Source organism: Cucurbita moschata, unplaced genomic scaffold (genome assembly GCF_002738365.1).
Source record: "Cucurbita moschata cultivar Rifu unplaced genomic scaffold, Cmos_1.0 Cmo_Scf00013, whole genome shotgun sequence".
Lineage (NCBI taxonomy): Eukaryota > Viridiplantae > Streptophyta > Magnoliopsida > Cucurbitales > Cucurbitaceae > Cucurbita > Cucurbita moschata.
This window is the reverse complement of record NW_019268529.1, coordinates 1,407,120-1,417,940: the sequence shown is the minus strand read 5'-3', so window position 1 is coordinate 1,417,940 and position 10,821 is coordinate 1,407,120. Positions and strand designations below refer to the sequence as shown.

General features: G+C 33.8%; 3 protein-coding genes across 3 annotated transcripts in view; 1 reads left to right on the top strand and 2 right to left on the bottom strand.

The window, feature by feature from the left end:
• Positions 1 to 383, bottom strand: part of LOC111451467 (transcription factor CSA-like) — a 1,985-nt gene extending 1,602 nt beyond the window's left edge. The window contains exon 1 of the mRNA XM_023091906.1: positions 138 to 383. Within this exon, the coding sequence (XP_022947674.1) occupies positions 138 to 336 (199 nt within the window). The 5' untranslated portion in view covers positions 337 to 383. The remainder of the gene's footprint in view (positions 1 to 137) is intronic.
• A 2,019-nt stretch (positions 384 to 2,402) lies between these two features.
• On the top strand, positions 2,403 to 3,837 carry LOC111451466 (floral homeotic protein FBP1-like). The gene is made up of 3 exons (XM_023091905.1): positions 2,403 to 2,565; positions 2,665 to 3,014; positions 3,094 to 3,837. Exons 2-3 carry the CDS (start codon positions 2,668 to 2,670, stop codon positions 3,695 to 3,697), a joined length of 951 nt encoding a protein of 316 aa, XP_022947673.1. The 5' UTR covers positions 2,403 to 2,565; positions 2,665 to 2,667; the 3' UTR covers positions 3,698 to 3,837.
• Positions 3,838 to 5,943: 2,106 nt separating this feature from the next.
• LOC111450992 (probable gamma-secretase subunit PEN-2) lies at positions 5,944 to 9,806 on the bottom strand. The gene is made up of 2 exons (XM_023091205.1): positions 9,533 to 9,806; positions 5,944 to 6,433 (listed from the first exon to the last, which is right to left on the bottom strand). Exons 1-2 carry the CDS (start codon positions 9,786 to 9,788, stop codon positions 6,273 to 6,275), a joined length of 417 nt encoding a protein of 138 aa, XP_022946973.1. The 5' UTR covers positions 9,789 to 9,806; the 3' UTR covers positions 5,944 to 6,272.
• Positions 9,807 to 10,821: the final 1,015 nt, after the last annotated feature.

Below are 10,821 nucleotides of genomic sequence, written 5' to 3'. Positions count from 1 at the left end.
CCCCCCCCCCCCCCCCAAAATAAATAAATAAATAAACAGTATTGAAAACCCTCATCGGAAAACCATTCTATACTCCGCCGGCCACGGCGGCGCAGCCGTTCATAGAGAGAGAAATTTGGAGATGAAATTAACAATACCAGATCTAGCCTCAAAATGTTCAGCAATGTAATTCCAATTCTGAGGCCCAAACTGTTCAACAAGCTGGCGGAGTTTATTGTCCTCCGCCGGCCGCCAGTGGCCTCTGTAGCACGTAACGCCACTGCTTCCACTGCCGCAGCCGCCGCCGCCACCACCACCACTGCTGCTGCTGCTGCTTCTTGATCCTATCATTCTCATCAGAACCCCTCAGAGAGTTCAAAGAAATGGGTTTTGCTTTCTTTAATATATATTTCTTTTTGTTCATCAACCCAATTTTTATTTTTTTATTTCTTTTTGTAAAATCAAAATTACAAAAAATGCCATTATAAGGCATTTTGTGATCTAATTAGGTAAATGGGCTGGCTTCTCATAATACCTTATTTGGGATAATCCCATCACTACAATTAATTCCTCCTCCCATTTTAATTTTAATTTCTTTTAATTTATCATATATTAGGGTAACCCCATTAATATCAGTTGGAGGAAGTTGGTAAACTCCTTCGATCATACATGATATCAATTATTCATCGGTTTAGTACCACACCCATATCCAATTTAATACCCACACCCTATCATATCATCACGAAGATCCGTAATTTCAAGGATAAATAGGTTATGAAAAGTAAAATTTGTCCGGGATTAACAAATTGATTAGTTTGGGATAAGAACAAGTGATGAACTAAATATGGGTAAAACAAAGGCACTGTTTTTGGATGAACAATAATAATTTCTTCTCTCTTCATTTTCTACTTTGTTTCCTGTTGCAGTTAGCTGAGATTCTGATGACATCTGAGATTTCCAAAACTGGTTATTTCAGAGGTCAAACTCCATACTTTAATTAAATACTTGATCCCACAACTTATAATATTATTATAATAATATAATATAATATAATATAATATAATATAATATGGGTTAGTTAAACGTTGGATGTAATTTTGTATCTGATAAATTATTTAACTTTCAGTTTCATGGTTCCGGTGTCTTCGATGTTACTGTTTGATTTTGTCAAATTGGGTCATGTTGTATTTGGGTCGAGGTTAAATAAAATTCGATTTCAAAAGTTATTTACAATGAAATCGAACCATTGAATATAAAAGTCATTCAAATTTAAGTCTAATCTCAAATGGATAGCGGGGAAAGAATTCAAAAAATATATATTTAGTGTGAAAAGAATTAAAGAGTGATCAATCTCGAGAACAAGCTGCAAAACAGGTTCCAAACACGTTGAAAAAACTTCACATTCGAGAACAAGCTACAAAGTCCCGAAAAAATTTGAATTATATGTCTAATAATTCAATTTTTCGTAACAAAATTAAAATTCAAGAACATATTACATACTTTATTAGTAATCGACTTTAACGTAAAACCCATTTACTTAGTCCTTACAATGTATCAAGTTAAGTAGTCCTGGTGCACGTTCTAGTCTCAAATTCATTTAATTTCAAAAATTTCTAAATTTTTAAATGTAAATTTAAAATTTGTTAGGGGGACAAAATTTGTTATTAACCTTTAAAAAATAAAAAAAAAATTAGGGTATTTGTTAATTAATATTTTGTTCCAATGTGAAAAAAGTCAAGAAAGAGTTAATATGATTCTTACAAGGAATGTATTATTATATATGGTAATTTTTGCGGTTAATTTATTTAAAAAAACAAAAAATTCCAAATTTTAAGGCATAATAATTGACTTCTACAATTACTCAATCCCCTTTGTATTTAGGTTAAAATCCTAACTTATTCTAATTTTAATTTCATTTTTTTAAATTAATTTTAAAATAAAATTATTACACCTTATAATACAAAAATGTCTCGTGTACACATTTTTTTTTTCATTTTTTTACTTTTTTTTTAATTTATTTTCTCATAATATTAAAATTGGCTTCGAGTTACTCGTTATAGATCAAAAGACTAAAATTTTCCCATTTTTTTTCAACGAAAACTTAAAAATTGCAAACAAATTAAACTTAGAGATGTTAATTTAATGGAATCTGCTTCTGTTTATTTATTATTAAAGTAAATAAGTTATTTATTATATTATAATATTGAATTTTTTTTTTTTTTTAAAGAATTTTTATTATGGTTGAGAATAAAATTTAAAAATAATAAGATTTTGGTCCTCCCATTTTCCCTTAATTTTGGGCAGACTTTAATAATCTCCAATATTGTAATAATTTTAAATATTTTCTGATTTTATTTTATTTTATTTTATTTTATTTTAAGCCCTTAAATTCCCTAATTCTTACCATATTTTTTTTCACTCTCATTCTTTTGAATTTCTCTTCCTTATTCTTCCCTTCCTTCTCCGGCAAGAAACCTCCTCCGTTCACATCTCCGTCCAACCACCGCGCCTCCGCCGATCGCTGCTCCGGCATTATCACGTGACTTCGCCGTTCTGCACGTGATCTTGGTGTCTTCTACACCAACTGTGAGTTCCGGTTTACTCGATTCGAATTAAATTTTTCTTTTTTTTTTGTTTCGATTTAAGGGTTTCTGATTTTTTTATAATTTTTTTTGTGCGAGTAAGAACATGGGGAGAGGAAAATTGAGCATGAAATTGATTAGTAACGAGAAATCTCGAAAAACTACTTTTTCTAAGCGAAAAAATAGTTTGATGAGAAAAGCGTACGAGCTCTCGACACTATGCGATGTTCGTACTTGTGTCATTGTCCACGGTCCGAATCAAAGCGACCAATCTCCCATCCACACATGGCCGTCGTCTCGTGACTCAGTCAATGACATGATCGCTTCTTACAAATCTAACTGTCTCCACAAACGAACCCGCAAGTCTTTTAATCTCTTCGACTTTTTCTCCGACCGAAAAAAGAAGATCGAATCCGACATGTCCAAGCTTCGCAAGGACGTTGCAAAAGCCAGGTAATTGAAACTACTTAATTTTGTAAGACCCCACCAAAAAAAGATAATATCTTGATCATGGTTCGATTGTTAATATCAGGTATCCAAAGTGGGATGAACGGCTCGAGTATTTAATGGAAGAACAATTACGAGTACTAATGATTGAGATAGATTCAAAGCTAGATGCGACAAAGAGAAGGATTGAGAATGTTGAGGAGAGGGTATCAGGAGGAAGCAACCAAACCCTAAATGCAAACATGAACAAGAACCAATTGATATCATTTGAGGAAACACAGCCCATGATGGCATACAATCAAATCCAAGCAATGCCACAAGATCTTCAAGCTGGGAGCTCAGGTGTTCCAATGATTCAAATGGATCATGAGTTTGAGAATTTGAATCAATTCATTTATGGGTCATCACTACCTCAATTTCATGGCAATTATTTCCAAAACCCTAATTTTTGTAGTGATCCAACAAATGGGATGATTATGGATAGCACACAAAATCACTCAATGTGCCACTATGGAGTTCCTCTTGCTCCTACTCACTCAATCATGCCATTGTCATACATGCAGCTCACGGATGATCAAATGATGATGGGTTGTTCTTCAAATTCGCAAATGGGATTGCCTAATGCTTCAAATCAAGTTAATGATCAGCTTGATTACTTCAATTACGAGTATTTTATGAAGAACTTCTAATGTCTTAATCACCAATTAGTGCTTAATTAGCTGAGGTTAGTTGGTTTTAGTTATGTTTTAGGATATCATTTCTCAATTGCTATTGTTTTTTGGTTAGATTGGCTAGATGGTTGGAACTTTTCTATAGTAACGTTATAGATGCAAATATAATATAGTGTATTTTTATCTATCTATTTAATTATAGTAATCTTTTTTTTTTTTTTTTTGCAAAGAAAAATGATCACTTATTATCTTATTTTTGTTATTATGCAAATATTCTATTTTAGTAATGAATGTATTAGTGAGATAAAATTAATAGTTGTCGGGAGAATTGGGGTGCTCGAGTTTTTCGAATCTACAACTCTAGGCTCACACCCATAACTGGGTATTTTTTGTCTTAGGAGTTATGTCTTCATGCTTCGTAATTAATTATTTAACTTTTGTTATTTTATTTACAATTTAATATTATTTATGGTATAAAAATCGGAGGTTATTAATGTAATCTTGAACCGCATGTAGTTGACATACAAGAGAATCGTGTTTAAGTAATAATTTAAAAGGTCTATAGTATATGGTTGAGTGTCTTATCTTGGTAACACTATTAATACAATCCACTTTGTATCGTCACAAATGATTTGATCCCAAATTGTTCAGGTGGAAACATGTGAGTGGAGGTATTTATACAATAAATGTTGATTCCGTAGACATTAGAATGGTCAAAATATTTTGGGTAACTTTTGATATAACTCGGTTTCCACGAAGTACTGTGAAAAAAAATGATAGATTGAAAGTAAAAAGTTGAGAGTCCCTTCTCAACCAACACAAAAACAAAAATTCTCGATTTAAAAGAGATTTCAAATATCACTGAGTTCAATCTAACAATCCATTTAAAATAATAAAAATTAGAAAGAAGTCAGCATATTCATTTTATTTAAGCCTGTAATTGTTACACATTTTCCTATATATGCTACTACTCTCCATTCCTTTACTTAGGTTAGAATCATAGTAAAAAGAGAGGTCTTAAAGAGGTTTTAGTCACGTTCAATTTTACTCTTCACGAGATTTCAATAGTCACGTTCAATTTTACTCTTCACGAGATTTCAAATATCACCAAATTCACTCTACGACCTATAAAGATTGCTCGAGAAATTTAAAAGAATAAAAATTAGGAATTTGAATCAACATGTTCATTCATTTTATTCGAGCGTGTAGTCGTTACACATTTCTATATATATAAGAAACTAATCAAATCCGACCAAATCATTTTATTTATTATGAAGCATTTAAAATAAATAAATAAAGTAGAGATGCCTATTAATTTTGAACTAGGCAAAACCCTTATTGCCAACTGTTACAATCATTTATAGCAAATATTATCAAAACTAGAAATTCTAATAATGTAGCAAACGTCACTTTAAATAATGATTTTATCCTTAATATTCCATTTCCGAATATTAAATTTGTTTCCTAAAACTTAATTACTTTATTCTTTAAAAAACGAAGAAAAATATATTTGAACATTTAAATAAAATTCATAAAATAAAACTATACTTTTAAAACATTAGTTTATTTTTTTCTGTCAAGGGTTCCTACAGTAGAACAGATTTTGCAAAGGTTGATGAAGAAAAAGTTGAAAGTTCGGTGCTACATGACTTCTAAAACCCGACCCGACCCAACCGAACCGAACCCATGTGTGCTAAAATAGAAAAATTAGGTTTAAAATTATGGTAATAAAGGAAACCTAACCAAACAGACGCCATTGAGGAATCAGATTCCCCAGACCCTATCCATCCATCGCTATTTCTAGCAAGTCTTTGGCTCCCTCATCTGTCTATTTTGGTGTCGGGTTCCTCATTTGGAGTATTGATAGCAACACAAAGCATCAAGAGAGATGTTTATATAATTACAAAAGCTAATTAAGTGAATCACAGCCTTAACTGATGGAGCCAATTATCCAAAGGTGGCATATGAGAACAAACTTCTTTCAATGCTATCTGATACGCTGAATCAACTGTGACAGATATGAACAATATCCTAATAAAATCTCCCACTGCCTTTTTTTTTTTTTTTTCTCTCTTAATCACATCTTAGTTCACAATTCTACCTAGTTTTTGTGCTACTTGACGCCTTCTACACAGTTCCTTCTAAAGAATTTTAACAAAGTTTCTAACATCAAGATGTTTTCCACCAGATAAATGAATATTCTAAAGGGAACCAGAAAAGAGGGCGCAGTTTTATAGTATTGAAAGGAGAAAAGGGATGCAGAGGAAAAATAAGAGAATCAGTTTGGTATTGAATCCACAAATCTCAGTAATGCAGCTGAACAAGATCCAATTCAAACTTGACGATGTGATTTCAAGTGTGCTTTAAACCATTTATGTTTGTTGAACTCAAAAAATTTCATGTTGATTGTGCTTAGATCTGAGATTCCTTTTGTTACTTACGGGGGGGGAACTCTGAAATGAGCATGTGTCTAGGTTTATGTTTGAACCTTGAAGTACTTGGAGAAGTAAACCCAAAAGCTTCAACTTTGATCTTTGGAGAAAAGAATGAGAGTAGAGAGTTACGCATTTTGAAATATACAACAAGATCAAAATTAGCTCCAACCTGTCAATCCTAATTTGTCAGCAAGGTTGTACATCACTAGTTTGTTCCACACGGGTCCAAAGAGGCGTTCTCCTCCAATGGAAAATGTCAAGGCCCAAGAGGAGATAATGGCCATGAAAATAGCAAACCCAATAGCTGAGCCAACAATATCTACAGGAAGAACAATTTCAAATCATTATAGATAATTTTGCCGAGTAACAAAGTCAGTTAAATGGGAAAAAAAATAAAAGAAAAATGAACAATCTACCATAATGCGGTTCAAGGAAGAACCCAAAAACTGCCTTGTTAAAATTCATAAAGGAAAGATGATAATTCTACCACAATAGTCTAAGGCTAGGAAAACTGTGACGAAAGATAAAATATTCAACTCTTAACAAAAACCAAAGGAGATTACAAAAGATATCTCCAATTTATTTGAATAAATGAAGAGAATCAATTAAAAAGTTCTTTATGCAAGGAGCATCTTTGAGAAAAGCTGGGAAAACTGCAATGTTCTCAGTAATTCTTAGGAACTGTAACTAAAGATCCAAAATTTGTGCTGAAAATATGTTCATCCGCGATAATTTAGACTTCCTTTTGAAGCTAAACCCAGTTATCAGAATTTGAACGAGGGAGTCCTCAGTGCCGGCTGGAAAGCACCAGAATAGATTGAAAAGATCCAGAATGTTGCACCATATCCTCATGCTAAAGTTCAGTAGATCATCATATGGCTTTGATCCTGACCATTCTTATTAGCTAGACAGCCATTAAGAAGAGAGATACACTACCAAATGCTAGATATTGTCTGTTATTTTAGAAGAGAAACAATTTCATTGATGAATGAAATACAAGGTGCTTATTGGGCTTCCAACACCAAAAGAGGCATTACAAAAGAGCTCTTCAATTAGAAATCAAAGGAGATGGCTAATCTCTAAAAGGGTGGGCTTGTTTACACCAATACAAAACATGAATATAAGACAAAACCAAAAAGCTATCAAAAGTTGGGAAAATATTCCCGAAAGTCGGTGAATTCTTCTCATTCTAAAGAAACCAAAAGACACTTGGTTTATAGTCATCCAAAAGGTCTGTTTCATACCATGGAAAAGATGACATACAAAAGCTGAAGCTAGAAAACCGGATATCTCATTTGGAAAAACCATAAACCAACTATGAGCATCAAGCATTAGCTTTCTTAGACATGTCCAACTTTTCTGCAGTGTCAAACTTTTCATAGTAAATAAACCAAAGAAAGAACGTAGCTTTCTTAGATGTGTTGAACTTCTACAATTTGTTACAAACAAATTATGGACTTGAATCTATGACATCCATGATATAAACATTTTCACAAGAGAAGTGTCCAGAATTTCCCACCATATATTGAGACTAGTCGATGTGTGTGTAAGCTAATCCGGACACTTACTAATATAAGATTAAAATAAAAATTAAGCAACAGGTATATTATCACTTTTAAGTTTTAATCACTGTGACTTGTGTACATTGGACGGAAAGTGTAACAATGAAATAGAAAGGAAATAAAAAATAAAACTGAGGTGTTGAGGGACCATCTCTGCATCACACGAGCCTTTCCACTGATCCCCAAAGAGGCTTTAGCCAAAACCAAGTCCAAGTCAGAGGAACAAAAGGTTTTATAAGTTATTATGTTTTCAAGCTTGTGGGTAGAACCTAGGCCCTTGGAGAGTATCTCAAGAAAAAAGAAAAAAGAAAAACAAAACAAAAACAAAAATCCACCCTTATTACACACACACACACAACCCAGGGCCCTGTAGTTATATGTTATTAAGTTTTCAAGCTTGTGGGTTGAAGCCATGGCTTAGAAGAGTACCTCAATGGAGAAATCAATCCAACCTTCATACACACACAAAATAACCCTTGCTACCCACACGCACAAAACCATCCTTATTTTCCTAGTTAGTGCATAATTAAATGATGGACCACCCTGTATCATGCACAAAACCATCCCTGTACCGTGCACACAACCCTAGGTGGACCGCCCTAATTATTAAATACACGAACGCCCAAAACCACCCTTATTTTCCTAGTTGGCTTGAACTGAAGGCCTCAGAGAGTATCTCCAAACGATCAATGCCCTTAGCACTTAGGAGATACATGAAAAGGAAGAGATAATGCATTTAACACAGAATAAACAACTGTAAAAAGGCCCTATTTGAGGGTTTCTCATCCACATGCATGTGAACAGACAAAAACCACCCTTTTTACGTACAAAACTACACTTACTTTCCTAGTAGGTTTATATTAAATTCATACATATACACACGTAGGCACCCCTCTAGGTACCAGATAGATGCATGATGAAGTTCATAAACATTTTTTCCTACAAAAATGATAAGCAAAATGAAGTTGAAATGAACGGCAACCATGACATACAATCTGAGGCCAAACTTTTAAAATGATGCATACATGGAATGCAAGAACCAAGAATCTGCACCACATTTAAAAAAGGGATATGCATAATGGAGTTCAATTGAATTGCAACTATGACAAGCAGTCCAAGGCCAAAGTGCAAAAATATTGTATACTTGAAGAGGAAGAACCAAAAATATTTAGCTTCCTTCGAAAGTGTTTGTACTTTGTAAGACATAAGGTGCCAAGTGACAGAAACGCATAACTACACACTTGAACAGAGGGATGACTTTGGAAAACGATATAATACCTCTAAATTCTTGAGACTCAATTTAATGAATATGAACAGGATCGCTGATTTTTTAACCATTTTTTTATCAAATGATCAGGAGTATAAAGGTATCATTGAGGAAAGTATCATCACAAAAGCTAACAAACTCAAGACAATTATTTCCTTAATTTACACTTAGAGATCAGGGTATTAGAACATTTAACAGCTTAGAACTCCCAGTATTTATGAACCAAGCCTAATCGAGAAAACAAATGGACTACGGTAAATCAATGGGCGTTCAGTTTTTTAATATGAATATCTACAACGACATCGTCCATTTCTCTACATAGTGGTTGGATTCTTGGCATACCACACATCGAAACATACCTTGTGAAACAGAAATAGAGTAATGATAAGACTAAAAACATCTCAACAACAACAACCTAATGCTACCGTCATTGAACTATAGAGGTCAGGAATTGGTCTGATTCAAGTTCTCCTCTGAACAGAAGTTATAACTCGATTCATCATCCTTTAACGATTACCTCTAAGTATAAATCAAGAAAATAATTGAAAGTACAGCTGCGTGCACCAAAATTATAGAGAGGCAAACTCACAGGGTCGGATGCGAGGAAATGAGTGAGAATCGCGGAGAACAGGCCAGAAGTAGAAGCAATTAACCGCCCACAGAAATGGAAGCAATGCAAATCCAAATTTATAGAATCTACGGGCATAGCTCACTGACTCTTCCTCCGACAACCCCAGTGAAGCATCAATGGTCGGCCATAACGCAGCAATCTGTGATGATACGGGATTCTGGATTCGATTGGGGTTAGAATTTGGGTTTGTGTTCGGATTCTGCGAGCTCTCCATTGCAAACTTCAATGACTCGGAGATAAAAGAAAGCAACCGATTTTATTGAAATATATGTGAGACTATAACGCAAATGAGTAATCATCATTAACCAATCAAATTGTGACACGAGTTTTGGAGGACCAATCAAATTGTGACATGTGGAACCTTGGAGGGTGACAAATATATATCAGGCTAGTTTATTCATGTATTACTCCTATAGATATTTCTTGAGGTGACCTATGAGTAAACAAAAATTTTGGGTTGTGACTTCGACCCGCCAACACGTTCCACGGCAGCTAGGTAAGTTATCTAAATTTGGGAGTTCGGTGCCTTTCGAGCAAGATTAGTTCATTGGGCTACTTTTGCACTTTCGTTTATTGAATAACGTGTCAGTCTAGTATTTATTCAAAATTCTTATATCTGATGACACATAATGGCTCTCAAAGGATTGTTGTCGGGCCTACACCTAAGAACAGGATCCATTTCCAGACAATTGTGTCATCATTAGTCATTCTCTAAGACAGAACAGTACCCACTTCCAGACAACGCTAGAGAAATTCCTTTAGCCACTAACGAGACTATGTCACTGCCACAACCGCCCAGGGGCGAAGAAGAATTGTGGCTAGAGATCTTAGAGGTAGAAGTATACATTCAACCTGAAAATTAGGACCAATCCAACCCAAACTATAGGAGTTGGATTAGCATTTTGGAATTGGGTGGTTAATTTTTCTGACCCCGAATTTATTCGGTTCGATTATGGGTCATGGGATAAAAACATCGAAGAATATTTGTATTAAGAAATTTAGCATATTCAAATCTTTGTGAGAAGGGTAAGTGGCGTTCAACATAAGTTCCTATTCACAAAATTAAAGAATATGATTTAAGATATTCAAATTCGAAGATGAAGTTGAATTAGGAATTTTTTGAAACGAGTCACAAAGTCACACGACCTTGGAATTTAGTAAATACGAAAATCGGTATTGTTTTACAGCTAAAACGATTTTTTTTTTTTTTTTTTTTTTTTTTTTTTTTTTTTTTTTTTTTTTTTTTT

Bases quoted from the DNA above. Each gene is read 5' to 3' on its own strand.
- LOC111451466 (XM_023091905.1), top strand. From the start codon at position 2,668: ATGGGGAGAGGAAAATTGAGCATGAAATTGATTAGTAACGAGAAATCT. The intron at 3,015-3,093 runs GTAATTGAAACT...TGTTAATATCAG, and splicing joins AAGGACGTTGCAAAAGCCAG to GTATCCAAAGTGGGATGAAC.
- LOC111450992 (XM_023091205.1), bottom strand. From the start codon at position 9,788: ATGGAGAGCTCGCAGAATCCGAACACAAACCCAAATTCTAACCCCAAT. The intron at 6,434-9,532 runs GTGAGTTTGCCT...TTCTTCCTGTAG, and splicing joins ATTTCCTCGCATCCGACCCT to ATATTGTTGGCTCAGCTATT.